Raw genomic sequence first — 27,254 nt, 5'->3', positions numbered from 1 at the left:
ACCATGAGTGACAGTAAATGTGATAGTCAGTTTTACAGTGTTCAAGTTGCAGATTCAACGTTCACTGTACTAAAACGTTACCAGCAATTGAAGCCCATAGGATCAGGGGCACAGGGCATTGTTTGGTGAGTAATAAATACTTTATTTAAATACAAAAAGCTATCAATATAAAACAAAATTTGAATGTATTCCTGATAGAGGTGCCAGAATGTCAAATACCGATGATAATTTCTGTCTCTTACTACAGGGTTATGGACTAAATAAATTCTAAACCACCTGCTTTCTGTAGTTCACGTGCAAAACTCTTTTGTTTTGTTTTTAGGGGAAAACTAATATTTGGATAACTGCATAAATTAAAATGGTCAACAAATTTCCTTCTTATTAACCACTTTATTTTTGTTTCTAGTTCTCACACTCCCCATGTAGTTATGATATTGCAGTGTAAGGTATGACAATGCGATGGTGAGAGATTCTGGGTTTTACTCGTTTCTTCATCATGGCCCCCTTTCTTCCCCCCCTTTTATTCCCGATCACTCCTGTCCGTTTCTAGGAGCCATCAATGCAGTGCCTTGCCATTAACTGGCAGGATGAGGCAAATCAGTGTCATTGTCACTCCATGGATTAACCAGAAAGGGATGCTGTGTGAGGGGTTGGGCTGGCCGGCTCTTCCTTGGTGTGTCACCTCAGCTATGTGCCCAGCCTCCACTGGCCCAGGACGTGGGAGTCGTTAGTCTGATCCTGAACCTTAGTCTCTTGTATGGCACCACACCTCTGGGCCAGCTAAAGGTAAACACTTTCAAATGTTTTTTAGACTGCAGCAATCCATTCTACACGACTTAGTGCCAGCCCGTTATTTTGTTGGGCAAAACTTACTTGGTAACAGCAGAAATGTTTATTGATGCGTCTTTACATTTCCATACACAGGGGAGCAAACAGATATGCTCAGGAACTCTCTAATGTTAGACTTAATTACAACCCATGGGGGGCTGTTCGTGCTTTAAATACAGTCTGAGGTTTCTCTTCATCTATAAATTCTGCAGAATAAATGTGGTGACTCATGTATTGTGAGCAATTCCTTATACAGCACCTGCCCATGTCTTTTTGGCCTTTTCATAACCGTAATACGTTATATACGTAGGAAAAGAATGCATTTTTGTGAGAACATGCCTTTGTTTTAAAACTATTTAGATACCCTATTGCCCTGCTAATAGCTGAAAAATAAGCAAAATGAGAACACCGTAATTCATTCTGCTTTAGTGGGTTGAGTGATGAGGGGATAGGCATACTAGATCTTGGTTATTAGTGTTTGGGTAAGATTTAGTATAGTGCTAACATTTTCCAGGTATAAATATTCTTAAAGTTATGCTTGTTCTGGATGGCATGCAGGAATTCAGCGTGGTTGTAAATGTTCCTCCGTTCATTAGAAGTAGTGCATTTCTAAACTGTATGACTTAAACTAGTTGTCTGCTTCAAAATGAAGTTAGGATGGTGGTAAGGCCAACATTTTGGGTAGAAGGAATGACCTGATTTATTGGTTTGTTTTGAGAACACTTGATTTATGGAGCAACGGAGTGAAACATTGCGTAAATTTTCATCTTCATGTGAAACATCTGAAAGCTATGTCCAAGTTGAAGAGGGTGCAAGATCTTAATTTCTCCTAAAATTCCCTATAGTACACAAAGGAAAGATACAAAACACTAGGATGTAAAATGTAGAAAGCTCAGTGTGAGTGCTACCCTTTCAAGTTTGGCTGGAAAAATTGTCAAGTCAGTAGTGTGACACGCAGATGTGATGTGGTGCTTTTTTTTTTATCATTCAGTGTTTAACATAAAAATTAGGAAAAGTATTTCTGGAGTTTTGTGTGTGGATTTTATTTTTTGGTGAGAAATTTTTAATGCCACATGTGTCACTTCAGCTAGGAGAAGTTTGAATTTTGCTATTTTTTTCTCAAAATATTAATGGGAAACTCCATTGGTATTGCTTCTGCTTAGTTTTTTCTTTGATATTAAAATGTAGGGAAATAAGTGGTTTTAAAAATACATACGTAGGAAAAGTGATAAGTGAAAGCTCTAGGAAGATGAAAAAGGAGCTGACTTAGGTAGAGGGTATTTCTAGCTCACACTGCAAACAGCCTAGGAGGAAAATTGGATATACCTTTTGTATTTTGTACACAAAGTACACTTCTGTACATGACTTTCTGCACTTCTTTGTTCCTAAGTATTAATACATTTGAAGTCTTACAATCTATTTAGGACTGAATAATCACTTGCACAAAATTATTCTTTTGAAATAATTATTGTCTTTGACCTCCTAACATTTTTTTTCCTTTCTTGTCCTTGATTTCCTAAATTTTCTAATGAATCTGACTTTTCTGTCCCAGCAAATTTCTTTTGTCCTGCAATGCAGCAAAACCATAATCTTATAACTAGCACAGCTTTGACTGTTTTGATAACTTTACTTACAGTTGCAGTTGAAGAAACAGTCGGGATAAGTTTGTTTCTATTTGCAAACTCCTGTTTAGACTGTAGGGAAGGAGTTAGTGAAGTGGAACTGGCAGAGCAAGGGTCCATAGCAGTAGCGTATTGCAGTTCAAAGCAAAGGTCATTTGCCTACGGAAATGAAGTGTGATTTCCTTCTACAATTTAGGTCATAATGTTTTGTTAATTTCATTGTGTATGTGGCATCGCTACTCTTAATATGAAATGTTTGCTCAAGATGCAAAACTATGACAAGTGCAGTGAAGACCCTAGTACAATTCACTATGATCAAATTGGAATCGCTGTTACATGGTGGGGTAGACATTGAGATTCCTCCATGATATCAAATGCTGAAATAAAGTATAGACGTTCTGTTAGTAGCCAAGGTGATAACTGGGTAGACTCTGGCAAATCTGCTTTTTTAAAATCTGTGCCTGAAATAGTTGCCATGATGAAAAACTCTCTTGAATTCAAATGAGCAGGGATGGGGAAAGCAATTTAACACCAATTACATCCATGATTTTTTTTGTTCGTTTATGTAACATTATGTGCTATTTAGAAGTGTGGTCTTGGTGGTAAGAGGTTATCTTCTGTCTTTTTTTTTTTCTTGGTAAATTAAATAAATGCATGCTTACACAAATTTTTTACCAGTATTTTTTATTCTTCTATCAGTCTGTTTTTAATTCTTCCCCTTGGATTGTGTAGGTAGCAGGCAGCTTTTTTTTTGAGCTGCAATGTCAGTCACTCCCATGTAGATGAGCAAAATAAGAGGTTTAGGTGGAGTTTTTCATATGTGCTCAGACTGAGCCTCCACATATACCTGATTTGTCAGATCACAAAGGGGCGCTTCCCCTAAAATTGCTCCTTTGTCCACTGCTGACCTATGGTTAACTTGAACAGCTAATTCATGCAGACCCTGTTAGTTATTGATTTTTATACTCATTCTCAGGTGTAGTTAAAGTCATTAATATATGCAAAACTTTTTAATTTACATCTTCTAGGTGAAGTGAATACTGAAACATCAGTGCTTTCATATTTGGGAGGAAAATAATTTCTCCAGTTGCCTTCCTCCCATTTTGTTTCGTATTCCACAGACATAAAGGCTTTAAATCTGAGAGTGATTGTATCATTGAATAATGACTTACGTTATTTCGCAGAACAAAGTTGAAATAAATACTAGCAAACCTTTAGTGCAAATGGCACATTGATTCAAATTTGGGACTTAGAATTTAGGACATGTAATTTGGGACATGCCTCCAAGAAAACACAACCTTGTATGGGTGAGCCCTGCTTTGTGGTGGTACTGCTTTTTCCAGTAGGGAAAGCAGTAACTTGATGTTGGTAAATGTCATATAATTTGATATCGCAGAGGAGCTGTACTTTTCATAAGAGTACTATAATATGATGGTCCTTTTAAGTCTGATATTGTACATATCTTGATGAAATAGGGAAGGAGCTCACAAAGAGCTTAAATGTGCTTGGAAAATATATGTGAATGAGAATTCTTTCCTAACCTATGAAAGTAACATTAAATGGAAACAGAGTAATGTGGGAGTACTTATTTAAAACTGGAAGTATTTAAAGATTGGAACTCTTGAATAGTTTCTGGTATGAATTCACATATATTTTGCTGAATAGTCTGTGTCTTAATAATGAAGACTATTCCCACTTTAGTCTTGTTCTGGATATAGAGATAATTTAACTTTAGATTCTTACAATTCTTAAAGCATTACACCTGTACCTCAAACTGCAGAGGGAACAAGCACAGCTGAAAACCAAATAAGATTGATAGTCATGTTCAGTTTTAAACTCTTGTATTGCTCCCTGCAATCTGAGTTTTCCATATTTCTCAAATCTGTGGATTTTTTTTTTTAAACCAGGTGATGAATGTAAGTTTCTTATAGGCACTAAAATTGTTTATCATAGTAAACTATCCACCTACAGGAGAGTATTGATGCCTGCAGAACGGATCACGGAGACATGGTTGTGACTCCTCTTTAGGAAAGAGAAATTTCTATTGCAAATATTAAATGATTGTCAGTCAGCAACAGTGTCCAAAAAAAATACTCCAAATGTACAGATTAGGCAACTGAAATGCTTCTTGATTTCAAATAAGTTTAAAATATTTTTAGATCTTGGCGTTTTGAATATGAGCCTTGAGTCAGCAGATTCGGTCTTATGACAGAAAGGAGGGCAGGAAGACTTCTGATGAGTGTCAGTGGCTTCTGTTTAACCTATTTCTATTTAGTAAAGGTTGTGTAGATTTTAAAGGATGTTTGTTTTCTAAATGAAAATTAGTTGAAGTTAGTATAAACAGCTTAGTGGATATGCTTTGTCCCAAATCTTGATTTCTTTCCTCACTCCCGCTCCCTTTTGCCCCTCCTTTCCCTCAAACAGTCTTCAGCTTAAGTTGTTTGTCTTTGAAAACTTCTAGTGCTGCGTTTGATACAGTCCTTGGAATAAATGTTGCTGTAAAGAAGCTGAGTCGTCCTTTTCAGAATCAAACCCACGCAAAAAGAGCTTACAGAGAGCTTGTTCTTTTAAAATGTGTCAATCACAAAAATGTAAGTTTGGCTTTATATTTCTCTCCCTCATTAGTGTAAGTTGTCTAAAAAGCTCAGGATTTGCTCTCTTACTTGCTGTTAATAACCAAAGTAATGGAAAAATAGTGAGAGGAAGACTGGAAAGATTTACTATGGGTAATGCCGTTCTCCACAATGTGTGGTTAAGTTCTTGCATGAGCTGTTTGAAATATGAAGTGTCAAGTGGAAGAGGTTTTTGCTGCATTGTTGGTATAGGTTTACCACCAGCGTTGGCTTCACAGAGCTGGCCTTGCTGTATTGCCTTTGCCCTTTTAAGTTGTACTGCAGCAAAGCCTATTTGGCAGTGGATTTGTTTGCATTGTATTTTAAAATCTTTGAACCTTCTAAAATAACAGAACACTGACATATTGACATTGAGGTGAGTACAAGAATATGAGGTTTATGTGACTGTTATGTTCTGATACTAACATGAGCTAGAAACATTGCTGATCATTGAAGTTGTGCACTCAGGTCTCAAACTTCCTGGAGTCAATTAGCCTTTTAGGACTGGTTTTTAAGTAAGCTTTTGGTGAAGCCCAGAAGTAGCAGAATAAAAGCAAGGTGGTTATTAAGGAGGGCAGTTCAGTAATTTTAGCAGTTCTTCTAGAAATAGTACATCATAATCTAAGTTTAATGGGATGGCGTGGGGCACCTCTGTGTACGTGTTGTTGGACAGTCTTGGTTAAAATTCCTTGAACAACATGTGATTTAAAATAAGAGATTATTATTTATGGGGGAAAATGGAATGTATTTCAGGCTCTGGGGAGGGAGGGAGAAGGTGTCATATAACTTTAAAAAGAAAAAAGTGGTTTTGTCTTGTCTTAGTTCTTTTGACATACATGCTACAGTTTTGAACTATTTCTGAATTGGCAGTTTTTCAGCACATGTGAATTAAGTGAAGCCAAGTAGCATTCAAATTGTGTATAGGAACAGTGTACATTTGATCTTGAATAGTAACTTCTGCAATAGTGGATTTTTATGTGAAATAAAGTGGAAGCTTCTTCTAATGTTTATTTTTATTTTATAGATAATTAGTTTATTAAATGTATTTACACCACAGAAGTCACTAGAAGAATTTCAGGATGTGTAAGTACTAGATTTTTGTTTTAATTTTCCTGACAAATACTGGCCTAAGCCCTGGAGCTGTATTTCCAGTATCTTACAGACTTCACACTTTGAAAACAGAGGGTAGCAAAAGGCTGAATTTAGCCTTTAATTAGTCTTTATTTCTAGATTTCTTTAAGAAAGACCAAGAAAGTTGTTTCACTGCATGCGTAAGATGGAAGTGGGAAACAAAAAAAGGTTATTTACCTTTTTATACATCTGTCTGCCATACTTTGATCGCATATGCATCTGGTTTCTGTTCATTGTCCTTTAGCTATATGGGTCACCTCAGGATAACAACTTGGTCTGGATAACCTGATACCATTTTTTTTTTCCATGCAAGTCACAACAGCATTTTTGGCCTCAATTAAGAACTGAATATATGTCTTTTTATGCAAGCTATGTCAATGGGTCTTGAAAGGATTCACGGTGATACAATTGGTGGGTTTCCAGTGAATATGCTGTTATGGTTTGTGAATGGGCTTCTTGGGTAACCTGGGGAGTGTGTATGTCTGAGGGGGGTAAGCAGATGATATTTTAACTTGAAAATCACTTCTTCTTATTTCTTACTGTCCTTTCTTAATTTTCGTAATTCTTTTAGAATTAAAATACAGTGAAAAGCATCATTTTTTTCATACATTGCAATATCTGCAATTTCTGCATCAACTTCAGTCAATCTTAGTTTTTCATGCTGCATAGACTCAGAATGATTCTGTATTACTAGTTATAAAACTAGTGGAATTCTAATCTTTTTTGATAGACTATTGAACACTGTTAATTTTAAATAGTAAGACTATTTGAATAGATAATAATTTAATTTTGACGCTGGTCGTGCATGATTTTTTTTAACCATAAGCTTTTTGACACTTATGTTAGAAAAGTAATTGACTTTTATTAAATATCTCTCATGCTAAGCTTAAACCTCATACGAAAAGTAAGACTCGAGTTTTCTTAATGCTTTCTTTCTTGTGCTTTAGATATTTGGTTATGGAGCTGATGGATGCGAATTTGTGCCAGGTTATTCATATGGAATTGGATCATGAAAGAATGTCTTATCTTCTTTACCAAATGTTATGTGGTATCAAACATCTCCACTCAGCTGGTATCATCCACAGAGTAGGTAGTATTAGATCATGAACAATTCTTTCTATGAATACAGATGTTCTTATGAAACGGGGAGGGCAGGGGGTTGTTATTTCATAAGTTTATATTTCTTTCATTCGTAAGAAAATTATTAAACCTGAAGATGGTTCCTAGTTCAAAGATAAAGACTGCATTGTAAGTAGATCTTAAATTAGGTCAGCTCTATGAATTTGACTAATGCTGGACTGATTAAAAGATAAAACATGAGTATCTGTGGACCTTTCAAATTATTAAAGTATAAGTCTTTAAAATGTGATATTTATCTCTTAAATATCTCTGTCCTTGGAGATATTCAAAAAGCCATCTGGATATGGTCCTGGGCAGCTGGCTGTGGGTGGCTCTCCTTGAGCAGGGGGGTTGAACCAGGTGACTTCCAGAGGCCCCTTCCAACCTCAACCATTCTGCGATTATGAAAAATAAAGTTTGTGAATGATCAGAATTTCAAAGTCCTGTGCAGACTTTGTATATCTCTCTGCTTCTGTTGTGCTGCTGCTCTGTCTTTTTTCTTTTTTTAATTTCATGACCAGTCTGTTTGACAGTTCTGCTTGTTTTCCTTTTCTTCTCCTTCCCTACTTCCTGGACACGCTTGCCTTTTAAATTTCTTTTTTGCCTGGTGGCTGAAAACTTTATCCAGTTCTAGTTTAATGCGCTTTTTTCCTTTATGTTCAGTCCATAAACGTAATTAGGAAGCTGTATAAATTACAACAAATCTACTTCCTTACTTTGCTGAAAAAATCTACCATGAAAATACTGTGGTGTTAGCAAGGAAGTTATGTATAGTTAAGCTAAGCCTGTATCCAGATAGTCTTAGTACTCGGCTTCCCTAGAATTATGGAGTGAGATGTGTAAGAGACTGAAGTGGGGAGGGCTGGAACTCCGGCTGAACTCTACCTGACATGTTGATTGTGATTTGGAGCTAAAGGGGAGAGAGACACAATATTTGCTGAGAAATTTAAGCTCATAGGAGCTAACAGGAGCAATCAGACAGAACGATACTGATTGAACAATAAAATGGGCAGTGAGAGGAACTGCACTGTGAATAGGTAAACAGAGGTGTAAAGTTTATTTGAATGGAGAGGCTAAAGTGGTGAGCATCAGGTTGGGTTAGTTTGGGACCAAAACAAAATGACCTTTCTGGAGTGAAAACTCTTGATTAGATGAAAGATTTGGTTTTGAAAAGTAATGAGGCTTGGAAGGGAACAGAACTGGAGTACTTCAGAAGGAATGGGATAGTAGGAATTACATCTAGAAATTAGTCTGAGTCTGTGGCCAAATGGAGCTTGAGATAATGTCCACGACTCCCACCTCTGTTATGAGTTGATAAATATTGAAGTATGTTATCCTTCATGTGGCCCAGCATTATAGTAAGATGAGATAACAATAAATCTCACTATCAACTACTGCAAATAATTATTGTGTTGTTTCAAGAGAAAAGTCTGAGTAGAGTATTAGAAACTCCAGCCTAGCTGACAGTAAATGCAGTAGCATTCTGCAGAAGTTTTGTTGCCTTCCTAAAACATGCAAACCCATATGAACTATTTGCATGTTCCCATCTCCTTTAAGAAAAGGAAGTTCTGTACCTGAGAACATGGTTCATGTGGTTGAAACCAAGTCAAACACTTGAGCAGAATTAAATATACTAGTACATCACTAATTTGGCTACTACTCATACTTTGTGAATAAAACCCAATTATTCTAGTTTTCCCTAACTGTTTATTCCTTTGGGTGCAATAATGACTGTTCCCATGAGGCATATCACCTAAAGTATTTTATTTTTCTCCTCACTCATTGGGTAACTTTGTGTTTTCACTACATCCTAATTCTAACTGTGAAATTTGCTAATCGCTCTGAGGCATGTGTCTTATCTATCATTAACAAACACACTTGTTAATGCTTTGTCTGTTAGGATACTCCCTACAGATACCTGACTAATTCATGATGTTGTCTTTAGGATGTGTGCCCTAATGATGACAGTATTTGGAACATGGTCTCCTTTACCATGCAACTATTCATACCCAAAATAGGCCCACTTAATGTGTTAAAGAGAGCAGATACATATACTCATTGTGCATATAGATGGACCGCTATGTAACCGACTATACTGTCAGTGTACAACTGGGTAAATTAAGACTGCAGACAACTTTGATTATGGTTTTCCCTGAATTTTTTTGAGGATTTAGCTGTGCATCATTTAACTTGTCTCTAGTCTGTGTATAAATAAGCGGATACATCAGAGCAGGAACATTGTTGTTAATGTGAGGTGAACTGGTGGCCTCTATTGACTGTGGAAGGGGGGTGTGTGTATTCTTCTGCAGATTGATCCTTCCTTAACTGAAGTTATTTCTTGTTAGGATTTGAAACCCAGCAACATAGTAGTAAAATCAGACTGTACGCTCAAAATCCTTGATTTTGGACTGGCAAGAACAGCATGTACTAACTTTATGATGACTCCATATGTAGTAACACGCTATTACAGAGCACCAGAGGTTATCCTTGGAATGGGATATAAAGAGAATGGTAAGTTGCTAGAGTAACGCTTTAAATTTTTTGTGTAAAGCGTATCTGTCTCAACATAACAGCTTTAAAAGGTGAGGGGGAGGGCTGGTTTCCCCATGCCATGTCTGTTGTTGAAGTATGTTAATCATGGTATTGGAAACAACAAAAACTACACTGTAGTAATTTTGGAGACTGTAATAGTTTTCTGCTCTGTGTGCCTATCTCCATTTAATGCATACTGCTCCCTCTCCCCGCTATTGTTATTTTTTCAGGTGTTGTTCTGTTGTCTTGTTGCCATTTTTTTTATCCTACCAAAAAAAACTGTTGAGACAGTTATGCTGGATGACATTAAAAAAATTAACAACCATCAATCTATAAATAATAAACCCTTTTATCAGTGTGATTTTATTCTGAAGCATCTTCTTTTGACAGTCTGTCCCCTTCTGATTGCTTTATTAAAATCTGTTTCAGAACCCTATGATAAACCATGTCTTATACTCTCCTAAATCTGCATAGCACTCAAAGAGATTGGGTGTTATATTATTAAAAACAACACAGCTATAATATATTGAACATTCAGCCAACAAAATTGCTGGCTAGGAAATTGTCCTTGACCTGCATTGTTGGGGGTTTTACCTGCTGATTTTTACTAGCTGTGGAGTAAAATGCTGTCTCCTCTGGACTTTTATGCTAGTACATCTTTCTGCTTTATCACAGGGGCTTCGGGATGCCATGCTTTTTGTATACATGTACTTTTGGCTGTGTAATGCAAGGGACTCGCAGGACCTTGCTGGGCCACTGATCATGTGCATTAATGAAAGTTTTTTGCAAGGCAGCTTGTAGAGCAAGTGCTGGTGTGGATCAGAACTTTAGTAGAGGCTGTTCTGGATGGGACAAAAAATAAATTATCTGCAGGGCTGTAGGAATACAGTGTGAGCTTACAAATAAATCATTGTGGTATTTAAAAAAACCTCTTTAATCTTTTGTCCTTGTTGCACCTAACATATGATAGTGGATATCTGGTCTGTTGGGTGCATTATGGCAGAAATGGTCCTCCATAAAGTCCTGTTCCCAGGAAGAGATTGTATCCTTCTTCACGGTCGTTTCAGAAGTGTAAACACTGATTATATTTTACAAAATGCTACTAACAAAATCTAGCAAGTCAGTTGGTGTTGATATGATTGAAAATTCATGTTAGCAGTTTGGTTTTCCACATTGTTGTGTTTTATTGTAGATGCTAGATGTTTTTGTTTGTTTTCCTCACTTTTGTTCATGATACTTCATAATTTGATCATTTCATTTTTACTTTCAGTTGATATCTGGTCAGTTGGGTGCATCATGGGAGAATTGGTGAAAGGTTGTGTGATATTCCAAGGCACTGATCGTATCCTTCCCTAGTTATCCTTGAATCCCATTCCACTTCCAACTGAAACACAATTATTTTGACCTGTATAAGTATAAAAGCATAAGCAATATTTTCAATAATATGTTTTAATAGTTCTACTGTACTATTTGAAATTAGTGTCATTAACCAAATTGTTGAGCTTTCCATTTTATTTTCTTAGTAGACTATATTTAATGTAATTTGTACTGGTTAAATCCATAGAATTTATATTAAGAGCTTCAGCTTTTGTAGCTTAAAAAAGGACACTGTAGGGTTTAAAAAATAAATAGCAGTAAGTCTATTTTCTTACTCTCGTTCTTTGTAGGTAAGTGTCACAAGCAAAAGCCTACAAAGTTACTTTTTATAATGCATGGATTTTGCTTACCATTTGTTTGAACAGTAGACTCATTTTTTTTATTGTACGATTTTTGAGTTTCAATCAGATTTTTTTCTTGCTTATTAGCACTTGCTGGACAGCAGTGTCCTAATTGCAAGCACACTGCATGAGAAATGTTTTTTTAAACTATTATTTATTATAAAAAGAAAACCTTTTTCTTTTTGGAGTTTTTTTCATTCTATGGAAATTTTAGTTTGGGCTTACTTTTTCTATAAGATTGTTATTCCTCCATTCCTCCCTCCAATATTTTTGACCCAGATTTGTGTTCATAAAATTCTGCTTTCTTGTACAGAAGTAACTGTAGGAAATTTTACTGTATTAAAACCAAACAAAACCCTCATATATATGCTTTCATGCCTTAGAGATTGGAAATCTCAATAATACATCACTGGATCACAAGCAAGTCTTTACACTGTATTAAGTGAACAGAAGTGATCATTTAATAAAGTATTCTTTGAAGATTTTGATGTATTTCAAAATATTTCCCTAAAACCCAAATTGACTCATTATCAAGTTCTAATTATAAAAATTGGAGCAAAACCAATTTCATCCTTTATAAATAATTTCTTAATGAAGTACTACTGTTGTAGGACTAGGCATTGAAAATTGATCAGTAAATAAATAGAATCCAGACAATGTAATTAAACCTCAATTGCCAGTTATGGCTGTAGGTCATAAGAAGCTATAGCTACTTGTGGTTCAAGATTTTGAAGAAAGTATAATATTTTTGCTTGTCAGCAATGAAAAGTTGAGTCCACCACTAAAAATGTCAAGTGTATGTTCACAGAATCTTTTTGTAGATACATACGTATCTTATAGAGGAGGACTTTCAATTTTAATACTAAATTTCATGACACTAATCTTCAGCAGTTGATCATGCATTATTTAGTAGTACAAATGATTAATTGTTAAATAAGTCTTTTTGTTTTCCACCTTTCTTCCTTTCTATACTTATTGTTTTACCTTTTGAAGCCTTCAGACCAACCTAACACAATTCTTCATGTATGTTATGTGTCTTTCACCTGCATGTTAGCATGGGCTACTTTGATTTATTCATGAATAAATGAAGGAAATTTTGTCCATACTTGTTGAATATGCAAGTTATCACTTGTGGTTCTCTGGAGGTCACTGAAGCTCCACCAGTCTATGTTTCAAGGAGTCTCCTCCCCTGGTATCTTATCAAAGTGCACAGCTATGCTTACAGGTTTTTTTTTCCTCTTGCAAGACTTGCAGTTCTCTTTAATGTGAAAAACTGAAAACTGTGTGGTGATGAAACTTCTCCTGACTAATATCTGCTTCAGTCAGGTTGGTTTTTTTTACCTTCAGCTGCAGGATTGTTCTAGGAGTGTGGTTTGTGGGGGATACTGGTGTGCATGGCCATGAAGCTTTTTGTTTTTTGGGGGGGGGGGGGGGGGGGGCGGTTCTGGTTTATTTTGGTTTTTTTGACTTAAATTTTAAAATTATGTGCCCTTGACTATCTTCAGGAAAACTCTTCGACTCAATAATTTGTATTTTCCCATATGGTTGATGGGGATTGCTGGGATACTTGCAGCAGTGCTCTGGATGGAATGAGATGTTCCGCATTGCCAGGGCGATGGATGCACTGAGCCTGCTCCAGACTGGTGCTGTGGAGAATGAGCAAAGCTCTTGCAGTTATTGGCCTAAGTTACTGGCAGTTGCTGTTGCAGTGGAAATGACAAATGTAGAAAAACCAGGCTATATAGGTACCTAAGATGAAATGATGGAAAGCCTAGCAGGACCAGCTTTATTGTGATTGTAGTAAGGACTCTTGTTTTCAACTTCTCTTCTTCCAGAGTCCCAAGAAGTAGGCAAATATACTTGGCATGGGCTAAACTTCTGGTTACTTTTGACCTTGTGGTCACTAGAAGAGGAAGGGTAGTTTTGTCTGCAGGTTGCAAGGTTACTCACATAGCACGCCCTGCGTTCTTTACATTGAAATTAAGGGTTTCTCCCATTTGGGTTTCTGATAACAGGCTTAGCTTATTTCAAGTCCAAGCCTATATTGGGGAATATTCTTTTTTTCTATTTTCAGTATCTGTAAAGCACTTTGAAGCAATGCAACTGAGACATTGTGTTTTTCCAGTTTTTATTACTAAAGTGGGATAGGTCATTATGTTTTTCTGCCTTCCCCCCAGTGCTCTGAGACCACAATAGACTGGACTTCAATTTGATTAGCTGACTAACCAGACTGCTGTTACTCAGAGAAAAAGTATCTTCTTGAATCTAGTTTGGTGGACATCTCTCAGAAATCAGTTTTCCAGCTAGGAACAAAATTTCCTCATGTATGTTAAAATTTTCTTTGTATGTGCTTTGTTTTAGCATGGGAGTTAATATTGACTGTTTAATTTTTTTAATACAGTTTTTCCATTGGAATGTACTCAATTAGCAAATACAATTTTCAATCTTTGTATCAGAAGTCTAAAGTCTTAGCATGAAGCAGTGACTATGCATATATTTCTAATTGTATTCTGGACACACTAACTGAAATAAAAGCACCTCAGTGTTTTTAAAATACATCTTAATTCAAAGTGCAGCAAATTAGTTGTTTTGTTACAAAGTCTATCTATGAGAATGGATAGGTTGCAGTGCTAGATTATGAACTTAGCTATGAATGTTTGCAAGGTCCGTGGTTAGACTCTGCTGGAATTGCACATTCTTCTTATCAGAGAAACTGTAAATTGTAAATCTGAGTAAACTTAAATATCAGGAATACTAATGCAGTGTGTTATCAGGGTGATAAATGAGCTTTGTTATCCTGACTAGGCTCGTTCAGAGCGGACTCTGGTATCTCTATAACAAGTGTCACTATGTCTAAGGAAAATGCCTTCACTTCGAAGAGGGAGAAGGGACAGTCCAGAAGAAACATGAGGCAGAATTTCAAAATTGTGGCTTGTAAACGCGATTCCTATAAAATACTTAAATTCTGAATTTAAGAACAGAGTAGTCTTTGAATATTACCACAGTTGATACACTTAAACAAAAGAACCTGCTAAAATCTACAGGACTCTGGATTCATTGTTCAGAATTCTTTTGAACCTTTGCTGAAGTTGAAAATTAAAAAATAAAAATTAAAAACCAAAACAGAAAACAACAACAAAAAAAACCCCCAACCATCCAACCAAACCCACCTAAAAACCCTACAACCCAAAGCCTAATTTCCTTAGGAGACAGGCGCAAAATTCCTTACTTTGAATGGGATGTATTTGTGCTTTAGGGGTTTTCATGTATTTTTCCCTACCTTCAAGAATTTTCAATGTTGATGGTATTAGGTTGTACTTCAGAAGATTCAAGAGCAGCCTTTCTCTTCTGCCCTTATAGGTTTTTTTGCTGTGGATACAATTGCCAAATGAAGCTTCTTTTGGACTCCAAAAAAGTATTGCTTTCAATACTAGCCAACAGAGAATAATTAGCGAAAAATATTTAAGCATAATGCATTGTGCAGCATTTCTAGCCTGTCCTTAATATTACAAAATCTGAATCATATTTTTATGTCAATCTAGCTTTTTGCATGGCAGCTCAGAATACTGTTGATGCTAGAATGAAGTCCATATTTGTGTCCTTTGTTCAAGTTTTCATTAACTTTTCAGATTTCTGTAAGTGATATTTTTGTGTAGTGCAGACTTCAAATTCTTCAGCTGATTTTCCTAAAGATATGGTGCAGATATTGATCAATGGAATAAAGTTATTGAACAATTAGGAACACCGTCAGCAGACTTCATGAAGAAACTACAGCCTACAGTGAGGAATTATGTAGAAAATAGGCCGAAATATCCTGGTATTAAATTTGAAGAACTCTTCCCAGACTGGATATTTCCCTCAGAATCTGATCGTGACAAGTTAAAAAGTAAGGCGAGGTTTTTTCTCTTTTTTTTTTAAAGTTGTTAATTTAAAATGTCTGCAATACAATTAATTAAAAGAAACTAATACAAAATGTTTATTGCAATAGATTTCAACATTAGAAGCTACATACCTTCTGTTTCTTTCATTTATGACATGACCTGAGATCTTAGTACTACTCATTAAGTACAGAACTATTTCTGTGTTCCCAGTATTCTGTTTAATTCTCTTAATTCTAATCCATTGAATAATGCCTGTCGCTTAAATGTTCTCTGAAAGTAATACTTGTTATGGAGGTTATTTGTAGCTATCTTTTCTAGTTGATGTGTGCATATAATTCATTTTGGCTGTACTTTGACTTTCGATAGTTACTGATAAAATGAAAAAAAAAAACCCTCACCTTATTATATTCTCTAGATGGTCAAATATTTTTTACATAAAATAACTTGTTACAGCCTATTTTATTATTACAATGATTGCTCAGACAAAAAAGAAATGTCAGTGAAGTACCACTGCAACAATGAGTAGTCAGTTACCTTGCAGTAATGCCTTTAAAAGAAGAACTAATTTGATATTACAGAAATTAGATTGTTACTGTACCAAGATGTTTTTTAAAAGCTTATTTAAAATGTTTAGTGTGTTTTATGTTCAGTAGGTAGTGCCAAATAAACTGTGACCCATGTAGCAGCAGAACTGTTCAAAATTGGGGTTGGTTGGTGTCAGCTGCAGGGTTTATTTTGGATAATAGCAAAATAACATTTACTCTAAAGGGGTGTGCCCTCATTCTTAAAAAAAAAATATGTAGCTGTATAGTAAAGCTTGGATTTGTGGGCCTGTTTTCACTGTGAAATCTGTTAGTTTATGTCCTGTCTTCCCAGTATTCATTTTCTGTGTCAGACATTAAACTCTGCAGCTCTGTTACTTGTATGTTCTTTTCATTTTTACTTTCTAGCCAGCCAAGCTAGAGATTTATTATCAAAAATGCTTGTAGTAGACCCAGACAAGAGAATTTCTGTAGATGAAGCCTTACGTCATCCTTATATTACTGTCTGGTATGATCCGGCTGAAGCAGAAGCTGTAAGTTTGCATTTAAAATAAATTTTAAGATATCAGTTTAATAACTTTTAAATAATACCTTTAGTTTTAGTCAAGAGCATGCTTCGAACTCATTCTTTAGCTAGCAAAAGTCACACATAAACCCTTCAGATAACATTGGGGGCAGAATCACCCAAACAACAGCTGCAGGAGTGGGATTGATACAATTTTGAAAGTGGATGTTGATAGTTCCTTTTGCTTTACAGGAAGAGTTGCCTATGTGGTGGTAATCTAGGGGTTTTTAAAAGGGGACTTTCTCCAAGGCCCCACAAAGCCTTACAATTACTTTAATTTTTCTTGATGCTTTTAAACAGCCTTTCAGTGGGAGGCAGGACTTAAAGCAAATTCTGGAGTTTTAAAATGAATGTGACTGAGGTATAGGGAATAGACTGCCAAAGGTGAAGGTGAAAAAATGTTAAAAGTTGTAATTTTTAGGTTTACTAGTTATGATTGGTTGTGTTAACCTGATGTAGTAGATACACTATAGAGTTTCTTTTCTTTGTAGCCTCCACCTCAAATCTATGATGCACAATTGGAAGAAAGAGAACATGCAATTGAAGAATGGAAAGGTAAAAAGTGAGCATGACAAATGACATTTATTGCAATAACTTGTATTATTAAAGCATGGCTCACAGTACATATGTGCTGGATTGTGTAACTGACTGGAACCCACTATTCCAGTTATGCAGTACTGCTTGTGGCAATATGAAAAGAAATCAATAATGGAAAAATGTTCTGTTTGGAGTGAATATATATACACGTGCGTATACGTACATATATACACACACGTAACATTCTGAAGTCTGTTCAACAGAAAGCCACAGGTTTCATTTTTTTCCTTCCATTCCTCTGAGTATTTTGTTATTCTTAAGTGTTTGTAATCTCAATGGGTTTTTTCTTGACAAAAAATATTCTGAAAGAGAAACATGTGCCTCTTCTCAGTGTGCATTATTTAAGCCGTATTTCTTGACAATATTATTACTACTGTATTTGTTCTAGAGGTCTTAAATAGCAGAGGAGTGTTTTGGTGTTTTTTTTCTCTCATCATTGCTTATTTATTGACCAAATAAGTTAAACTGTTGACTTAAACAAAAGAAGAAACAGTGTTGTGGTATTGAAATCGATTACACCTTATAGTTCTAGTCAAAAACATTAAGTGGTGAAGCAGTTCAGATTTTACAAATCTACCATCAGAGGACCGAGGGTGATAGAAATCTTTGCTTAGTATTTTGGAAGTTGCTTGTTTCTGTAAAATAACTTTATAAATTTCAGGTATTGATTCTGGTTTATATGTATTTTCCTGAGGGCATGCATGCACAGGTACACACAAATTATTTTGGATTAATGCAAGGTGGGAAATTAAAATTGATCAGTTAAACCTAATTGAATCCATTTGTAAATGTTGTTACTCAGAATTAGAGGTCTTAATGTATTTAAATATCGTTACTCTTAGTTACATTAAGACTATGGGTACATACACAAGCTACTGTGAGTTAACTGAAAGTATAACTTAAAGTGTACCTGATGCTCTGCAGCAGTAACAATCCTTTTGCTCTAGAAGGGGCCAAGGTAAGCCATCTTGTGTGAACCATACTACAGACATATCAAACAGAATAATGGATGCTCCTTTAAAGTTACAGCTCTTTTTTTTTGTTGTTGTTTGGGCTACAGTTGTCTGTAGCCTAAATCATCCTTGATTAGTAAATGAGGGCTTTCATGCAGTATTTCAATTAGTTGTTCAACCTACTTCAGAGTTTCCAGACTTTCCTCAGTGTATTCATGGAGATTGTTCTTTGAGAATAAAGAAATTTGTGTATAGCTTTGTTATCAAAGTAAAATTTCCATGGGGGTTATCCATATGTTTTTTTTAATTAAAATCTGCTCTTTTTTACAGTTAATATTAGCGTATCATAGGTACAAATAAAGTTTTGGGGTGGGATGGTTGTTTTTTTTAAATGGGCAGCTATTCTATTTACGAAATATGTTGATTTTGGTACATACTTGGTGTCTTTCTGTGATGCCTAAAGAAAATCTGTAGAATTCTCTAATCATTGCCATAAGCCTTTTAAAAAAAAAAAAAAAACAAAAAAACAAACCTACCTATACAGTTGTACTTCCAGACCGACCCTTAAACATTTCATTGTACCTTTACACATACGTACATTGTAGACAAATCCTCTGTGATATTACAATGTTTTTTCTGTCTCTTCTCTCATTTGTCCCACCCTTCTCTTGTAAGAATTAATATACAAAGAAGTAATGGATTGGGAAGAAAGGAGCAAGAATGGTGTGGTAAAAGATCAGCCCTCAGGTTAGTCATTGTTTCAGTAGTTCTCCTATAACTATGATGCATAGTGCCTATCTGTTGCAATAGTAAATGAAGAAACCCTGCTTAATTATCCAGGTAGGCAAAAGTTTTGTTGTTAAAGACTCTTCTGATCAGCCTTTGGAGATCCATGTGCAATGGTTTTTCATTGTTATGAAGTAACTTGTAGGAAAATGTAAGAAGTCTTGTGTGTCCAACACCCTGAGCTGCCTTGTCCCCAAAGGGTTCAGTCATCAAATGGAATAGTCGATACCATGTGACATCAGCTGTTGCATAGGTATCTTTTATGCTGAATGCTTATTCTGTCGCTCTGTATGAATGAGTCCCTTTCATGCAGGGCTAAACATCTCCTTGTTTTAAAATAGTTAATAGTGCAAAGTATTTATGCCTATGATTGAATCCTTGATGTTTGCTGCTGTTCTCTTGGTTCACTAATTGGGATATTGTACTGTCTCTTATAAACTATATCTGTTAGATTTCTTGATACTCAGATCACCATTCACATTACACATAGCTGCTTTTTTTTTTTCTTCCTCCCCAGAGAGGGAGGAAAATACAAATCTCTTCTCTTAGTGTTCACCTCAGGTTTTGACTGCTGGGAAACTTAGTGCTTGCTTTTCTGTTTATTAATTTCCTAAGGATTTCTGTGGGGAAAGTGATGCTCAGAGCCTAGAAGTATGGTTATTTGTACCTGCAATATTGTCTTGCCTCAGATTTTATTATGTTTGGTTTACTTAGCACAGATGCAGCAGTGAATAGCAACACCACTCCTTCCCAGTCATCATCTATCAATGACATTTCATCCATGTCAACAGAGCAAACATTGGCCTCAGATACAGACAGCAGCCTCGATGCCTTGACAGGACCCCTTGAAGGATGTCGATGATCAGCCAGGATTGCAGACTTAACTTTGGAAAAGAACTCTTGCTTCCATTGGGCCTGAATTGCTTCTAAGTTCATGGAACCAAGAAGAAAAACTCCATGTTCTGCATGTTCTGCTAAAGTAATGCCTGTTTTTTTTAACTCAGTTGTTATGAAATTGCCTGCTTAATGTTGTAGAATGAGAGCAAATCAATGTCTAAAGAAAAAAATAATTAAATCTAAACACTATTATAGGCTTTTCTTTGTTTCAGCCTATTTCAGGTGAGCAGTTATAATAGACTTCTAGCCAATAACTCCTCTTAAATGGGTTCATGAATCTCCAGTACCAACTGGCAGGCTTCTGTGACACAATGGTTGTTTACATTTTAGTGCAGTATTGCTCATTAGTAGGTTTTTTGAATGTATAGTCTCTATGAAGTTTGTTTTAATGTGTGGCTGTGGCAGTTTGTTTTATTTAACGACCGGCGCGTTGTATGTGAGCATGAACTCACACATTGAATGCTCTCAGTACTATGTTTAAAGGGCAGTTATTCTTCCACATAGCACTTTTTTTTATTGAGCCCTTTCGATCTTCACTTTCCAATGATTCTGTCTATCTTCTTGTAGAAGAGATAAACGTGAAGTTTAAAGAATATAGCCATTACTTTGTATTTCACCTATGAGTATGTGTCTCTAACTCTTTCAGTTTTTTAAATGTGGATGGAAGATACAGTGGCTTAATTAAATCTTAAGGAAGGATAAGTGAATTATCTGTGAAGCAGTGCCTGTTTAGAAGAGGAGAGAGTGCTAAAATGTTCTGTATTTTCTAGCTTGTGATACTGGTCCTTTAACAAAAACAAACAGAAAGGAAAATTGTATCTGTGATGCTCTTCATTCACTGCAAACTCTGATAAAAGGACAGATGAATTGGAGACACTTGCAGCCTCAAAAAGAGCTGCATAAATGTTTTCCATTTTTTTAATGGGTACATTTTATCTAGCAAGTAATTAACAAAATAAAAATTCAGTAGTTTTGAGTCACTTCTAAATTAAGTATTTAGTTAACAGAGCTTAGCTCTATTCCTGCATTAGGAAAACCTCTCTATTTGTACTGAGGGAGGAAAACATACTTAGGACATATTTGCTAAACACAGTGTCAGAGAAGAGGAGGAGATTATTTACTGTTTCAATACAGGCTTATCAATACAGTTTTCAGAATCAGATAATACAAACACTGCCTGTTACATGCACAATATGTTGAATTAGAAAATGCGTTTGCAGTAGAGTAGGGCTTTATACTACACACTTGTAAATTTGTGCACCTTCACTTTGGAGTGCGCAAGTGTGAAATTTTGCTAAAGGATCTTGCGTGTGTGCATGTGTGTGAGATTAAACTATGTAAGAGTAATAGAGATGTACAAGATGAGGTAAAACACCACTTTCTTAAAGGCACTATATTTAGCTGTTGATCCAGATACTCTTGACTTGAATATATAAATAGAACTTAAAATATACTGGCCCAGCCAGCCACTGCATTACTGACATATTTCTCCTGTAAAAGAAAATTGTCCATTGTTTCTGGCCTTATGATTTGAAATGCAGCAATTTCTTTTTATGCAAACATTGGTTTTATATTAAATTTGTACCCCTTTTTAATAGCTGAGTTTGCTGTAGCAAAAATACTGAGGTTTTACTGTCCGAGAAGGTTAAAAAAAAATTTAAAAATAACAGAGTACTTAATATGATAACTTCAGAATTGTCGTCTGGAATCTTGGATTTTTAAAATTCTGTTTAATTGAATTGCAGGATATTGGGGCTTGGGTTTTTTCCTTGTTGTTTGGTTTTAAACCTATGGATACCTTAGTTTATCTTTGGATACTGACATATATGTGAAATATTTTTAGTGCATTTTTGTCACTGGAAAAAAACATTTAAAAATACCTATTTACCATATAGCGGAACAGTACAGGTTACTGTTCTTTTTCATTTTTTTAATGCTTGTTATTTGTGAAAGTTAAAATTACTAAAGACATCTATTCAAAATGAACGTTAGTGATTCACTATGGAAGTAATCTACTGGATTTAATTTGTCAAGATTTTTATCTTTTTCAACTGAAGTTGCACTGTGCTATGTTCATGTTAACAGTTACTGCTTTAGAAGACTTAATGGAACAAAGATTTTTTTCATGCGTTTTGGATATTCACAGATTTGAGTTTTCCCTATTGGACTTGGACTGCTCAGAATAAGGTGGGGTTGGACCAGATGACCTCCAGGTCCCTTCCAACCTAAATTATTCTGTGATTCAAACTGTCTTTTAATGTTTCTTAACACAACTGGCCTATCTCCATGATTTGAACTGGTATTTGACCTTCCCCTAGTACATACTGTTAGCTTGAATATGTGCTCTTGGAACAAAAAACCCCTGAGATTAACTGAGTTTCTCTGTAAATCTTGTTGTAGGAAAAGCTGTCTCATAGCTTATTTTTTAATGTCTCCTTGCTATGGCATACGTTGAAGCTGCAAAATTTTACAGAAATGTTGCTGCCTTTGGAGCATGCATGAAATGTCTGTGACTTGTGGATTTTGATTCCAGTATAATTCAAAACCAAATTGCTAATAATCTGAATGAACATCGATCTCAAGAAGGCACATAAGCAGATTATATTCAGAAAAACGCATGCAGAATAGATGCATGCTAAAGTTCCCATGCTATTTCACTGTGCACATATAGACTATAAATGCACTGCATGCAGATTATATACATACAGTTGTATTCCTGACTGCAGATTAAGTTCAGTGCCACGTTTGTGAAATGGTCATCAATGCCTTGAGAACCTCATCATTGATTGAAAACAAAATGCACATGTAACTTGACAGGGGTTTAAAAGTTTAGAGTTTGGTGTGCAATATGATCACTTTTATTCCTAATACTAAGATCATGTATGTAGAGTGATGCAATTGACCATTTTTTTGCACTTTGGCATTTATAAATATTTATATGTATTTAAAGATTAAGAATATGTGAGTGTGTGTGTGTATACATATATATATTAAGAAACCTGCTCAGTTTTGTAAACGTGAATGTTACTTTCCTTTGAGAGACTTTGTATAGTGTTAACACTACTGCAGTATACATAAACAATGTATGAAATATGACTGAAAATAAGTGGTGGTCAACATAGATACAATCTGTAATCTTAACTGCTCACCTGAAAAAAGAGAGGAATCTATCGCTATCAATCAGATTATTTGCCAGAAACATTATGTTAAATATATGAACACTGAGTAGCTGAATGGCATTGCAGAAATGGAGTATGTTTTACACAGTTCATTTCATCTGTCCTCATATCATTTTTCCTCAAAAAAAGCCTTATAGAAGCTTGGCCTTTTGAAATCTGGATAAGCAGCCTCTAAGTGTGCTTTGAGGAAATACTGTGATATGACAAGTCTAGTTTTTTTATTGAAAAAGATGAGAAATTAATGTCAAAATTAAGGCTTTGTCTGCACGGATCATGCAAAATAAACTAGCCTAATGACTGGAAACTAGTGTTTGCAAACAGCCTTTGAAGTTCTGCAATGTTTCCAGTAAGGGTTTGCATTTCTTTGTCAAAATAATTAAAATTAAACTCAACCTTAACTAGAAATCAACTCGTTGGTTGGTACGTTTCAAAAACTGTTAGGAATCAGAGGGCTCTTGAGGTTTTCTTTGTCTTTAAGTCCTAACAGAGCATACGTGTTTATTCAGAGTTAATTTAAAAAAAAAAGTGATTCCATATGTTTAATTTTTCTTTCCTAAAGGAAGGACCTTAAATGCTAAATTGGTTTCCTTTTTAGATCTGATTGTATTTGACTTAATTATAATTTTATGAATGAAGTAGGATTTAGACATTCAAAATACAGCTGACATACAGAGTTTCCAAGAACCGAGTGAATGACCCTTTTTTTTTTTTGGCAGAAGTGCAGCCCTCTAGTTTGGTGTGCGCTGGAAATTCAGATGTTAAAGTGCAGACAAATTTTTACTAAACATAATGCCGTTTTGGAGTACGGGTTCAGTCTTGCAGCAATACAGTTTGTGTGGAGTGTTTCATTGGAATTGTGACACTTGAAATGGAAGCACTTCAAGCGTGGTGGGGGGTAAATGCTGAACAGCCTTTGTCTGTATATTCTACATGTCATATGGATTCTATCAGGGCTTGATGCTAAACTTAGTGATACCATATACTGGGAACCAAATTCTTTCCTGGGATGTGTATTGTGTAATTCCTGCTCAAAACTGGTTTTGATCCAGGGACACCTGCACCCGGATGCGGAATTTGGGCTTGAGTTCCTATAGATTAATCTAGTAACTTCTTTGCTTTTCCAGAGTGTCTTTGATTATCTTTTTCTAACATGTTGAAATATGACAGAAAAAAATGTATTCTGGCTCATTATTTTACATATATTTTAGATTGTCTATTACATGAGTGATAGTGATGTTCTAAAAGCTTATCACACAACTTGTCAAATCAGTTTTATTTTTTTGCCCGCTCTGCATGCTAAAAATGTCTGGAGGTAAGCTAATGTTTTAAGTAAACCATCTTTTCTCATATTAGTCTTGGAGGAAAGTGGAGAGGTAACCATTTTTTCTGTTTGTGTTCTATAAAATGACTATTTTTGTAGCTAAAATTTTAGTTGTTGGATTTGAGTCCCACAGTGTTGCTTTATGGATATGAATTTACCTGGGTCCGCTATTTCAAACAGTACATGTATAACAAGTCCAGTATAAAATTAAACTAATAAAATGCACTCTTCTGCAGTTTGTTATTGAAAATATGGCAAATTATTTTGGTCCAAGAATTCAAAACAAAATAGATAAAATACATTTAACTATGTAAGTTTTTATTCCTTGATGCTGCTGCTTATTTTTTGAGAAGGTGCTTGCAGTTTTGCACAAAAGAAATCAACTTTATTGATTACTGGGTTTGAAGCACTTTAGGATTCTTCTAAATACAACCAGTATATGGTGTAAAAAGGAATGACATAAAAAAATGTTTAATGTGTTTAAATTTTGGTTGCAATCTTTGCTTTTCTGATAGATTTGATCAGCATGTTCCTTTAAATATAAACCTGTTTTCAGAGATTTGAAATTAGAAATTTTTTTATGGGTTGAAATTTAACACGTAGTAAAAGATCATTTGAGAAACAACTTGTACTCAAATGCTCGTAGGGCGACTTGAATAGCAATGTGACTACGAGGCCATCTATTGTATAAAGGAACAATGCTTGTGCCTATAGCAAGGTCATCTAGCTATGAGCACTAGGGTTCTTTTTCTTAAACAAAACCCTTTTTTATTAACTTTTGGCTATGCATCATGAGGTAGTTGTATATGTTATGGTGAGGCCAGAAGATCTGCTTATTGGGTCTCCACTGCAATAGATGCACTATGAATACCACAGGTTAGACACTGTCCCTGCTCGAAAACACTAGTCTGAAACCCTGATGCTTTCTAGGGTATACTTAAGCAAGTACATGTGTATTTGTTTCCCGGCTGGCTCTGTAGTTCAGCACTCCGTAGTTTCTTAGGATAACAAAAGCAGAGGAGAAAGTAATTGGGTAAGAACAACATATTATGTTCGCTACCTGAAACAGTAGTCATATTTGTTACTGATAACAAAGCTAATTTAATACCCATGAGCATATGCTATTGTTTTGTCTTCTAATGGGGAGAAACTTTTTTGAAAAGCCAAATGTGTCACTAGCTTTTCTATGAATTCAGACACTTAAATTGGTGCTAATTTTTTAAAAGAAAATGTAACAGATGGTCAGCAGTGTATTTGTCTGTTTTTGATACGTATATTTTCTTAAATGGTGGCAAGCCAAACTTTATAAAATGACTAATGTGCATTTTCAGTTTCATCAGATTCCCAGATTTTCCTAGAGTAAAATGTTTAAACTTCGATGGTAGTTACTGCTTCTTTGGAGCTATTGCTGTCAGGTGTGTTATCCACTAATAAAATGAACACAATTAGAAAAGATAGCAATACCTAACTGTCCCTTTCTTTAAATTACAGGACATGTTGGGTTCCCCAGGTGGTTTTAGCAGTTTAGTATAATCAAGATACCTAATTAAGAGGAAAGAGATACCTGTGTGCAGTTAACTCAGTACAGTGAAGCCTTACCTGGTCATTAAGATAATTTATAAAGATTATACAAATTTTCATCTATTTTAAAGAGGGAGTAACAAATAGAAATAGTTAACTGGTTTTGTACAAATACAAATGTTAATTCCAGAGAATATAATCTATAGCATACTCCAGGACACAAGCTGTTAAAGAGTATAATAGGCTCTTTGAGTGATTTGTTATGAAATCCAGTTTTATCTTAATGACTCAAAATAAACCCCCTCCAAAAATCACTTCTTTGAGAATTTATTTTGAAATGCCTTCAAGTTTTAACTCCCTTCAAAATGCTTTGTATGTCACGTTTTGGCCCTCTTTCCCACCTTCTGTTTACCAAATGTCACAGAAAGTAGCATCAAGCCCTATCACTTGTTACAGTGTTCTGATTTATGGCCTTAATATTAGTTATGGTATATAATTTCAGAAGAAAGATGTGCTTTGAAGTCTAATTATATAGATAACACGTGGCCTCTTCTGCCTATGAAATTAGGCTGTGATTGTCATATCTCATTCTTGATGCTTGTGCAATAGGAACATGTTCCTTTCAGTGCAGTGGCTATTTTGTCTGATGCTGGACTTTGTTTTCAGGATGACTAGAGAGTTGGGGTTTTTTTTATGGACAGCAGTCATGCTTCCTTGGTTTTGGATTGTTTTTCTTTAAGGAAACTAGAATTTCATAAGGAAAACTGTCTAACTAGTTCTGAAGTGCTAGTTAAAGCCTTGTTCTGAAGCTTTTTGGTTTTTTTTCCTCCAAAAACCTTATCGTAAAACCTAAAGCCACTGTAAAATGACGAATAAATATGTATACTTAAATGATTTGAGCAGTCTGTCTTATTTACTGTAGCAATGTTTTCTTTTCCTTGATTCTTCCTGTGTTGAAGTGGACTGTTTTATGTAACCAAAAGGATGCATGCTCTTAGTTATCTTAAAACATAAAGTTTCAGTTACCACTTCAGCTTCCAGTTAACGAAGAAATTAAGAATTGGTATGAAAAATGTATGAAGAACAGCTTCAGGAGATTGGTTGGAGCTGCTTTCTGCTGATGAACTGGAACATTTAGACACATCAACAGCACATGGTTTTACTGCCAAATGTATTCTGAAATTTGTTTGTTTTTTTTTTTTTAAATTGCAGAAGCTGGTTTTTATAAATTGCAGAAGCTTGCCTGGTAACACTGACAGATCTGTATTCCCATCCATGTGCTTAAACAGTATCATAGTCAGATTGCCAGACTTCCTTGCGAGTTTCCAGTAAGCTACTGGCTATGCACAGGTGTGTGTATATATGTACATATATAAAAGGACTTCGGAAGAATTTTCTCTTTACCTTGTGCTCAGACAATGTTGTGTTTCATTTTATTCTCACTGAACAA

At 35.3% G+C, this 27,254-nt stretch overlaps 1 protein-coding gene across 5 annotated transcripts; it reads left to right on the top strand.

Annotated features, from left to right (window-relative positions):
* MAPK9 (mitogen-activated protein kinase 9) lies at nucleotides 1-26,698 on the top strand. 5 transcript variants are annotated; one of them, XM_009810163.2, is made up of 11 exons: nucleotides 1-125; nucleotides 4,912-5,041; nucleotides 6,087-6,145; nucleotides 7,141-7,279; nucleotides 9,658-9,823; nucleotides 11,115-11,186; nucleotides 15,266-15,448; nucleotides 16,394-16,518; nucleotides 17,042-17,105; nucleotides 18,776-18,847; nucleotides 19,606-26,698. In XM_009810163.2, exons 1-11 carry the CDS (start codon nucleotides 4-6, stop codon nucleotides 19,746-19,748), a joined length of 1,275 nt encoding a protein of 424 aa, XP_009808465.1. In that variant the 5' UTR covers nucleotides 1-3; the 3' UTR covers nucleotides 19,749-26,698. The 5 variants fall into 5 exon arrangements, with proteins under 5 accessions (XP_009808465.1, XP_059681412.1, XP_009808466.1 ...); XM_059825429.1 differs by having other exon boundaries at nucleotides 18,776-18,851; nucleotides 19,601-26,698; XM_009810164.2 differs by lacking the exon at nucleotides 11,115-11,186 and adding an exon at nucleotides 10,815-10,886.
* The last annotated feature ends 556 nt before the right edge of the window (nucleotides 26,699-27,254 follow it).

The sequence above is a fragment of the Gavia stellata genome, chromosome 16, assembly GCF_030936135.1.
Source record: "Gavia stellata isolate bGavSte3 chromosome 16, bGavSte3.hap2, whole genome shotgun sequence".
Classification (NCBI taxonomy): Eukaryota; Metazoa; Chordata; class Aves; order Gaviiformes; family Gaviidae; genus Gavia; species Gavia stellata.
The sequence above is the reverse complement of the archived record's forward strand: the minus strand, read 5'-3'. Positions and strand labels throughout refer to the sequence as shown.

Coding starts and splice junctions, on each gene's coding strand:
- MAPK9 (XM_059825429.1), top strand. CDS start 4: ATGAGTGACAGTAAATGTGATAGTCAGTTTTACAGTGTTCAAGTTGCA. Junction 126..4,911: donor GGGGCACAGGGCATTGTTTG/GTGAGTAATAAA, acceptor GAAAACTTCTAG/TGCTGCGTTTGATACAGTCC. Junction 15,449..16,393: donor TGATCGTGACAAGTTAAAAA/GTAAGGCGAGGT, acceptor TTTACTTTCTAG/CCAGCCAAGCTAGAGATTTA.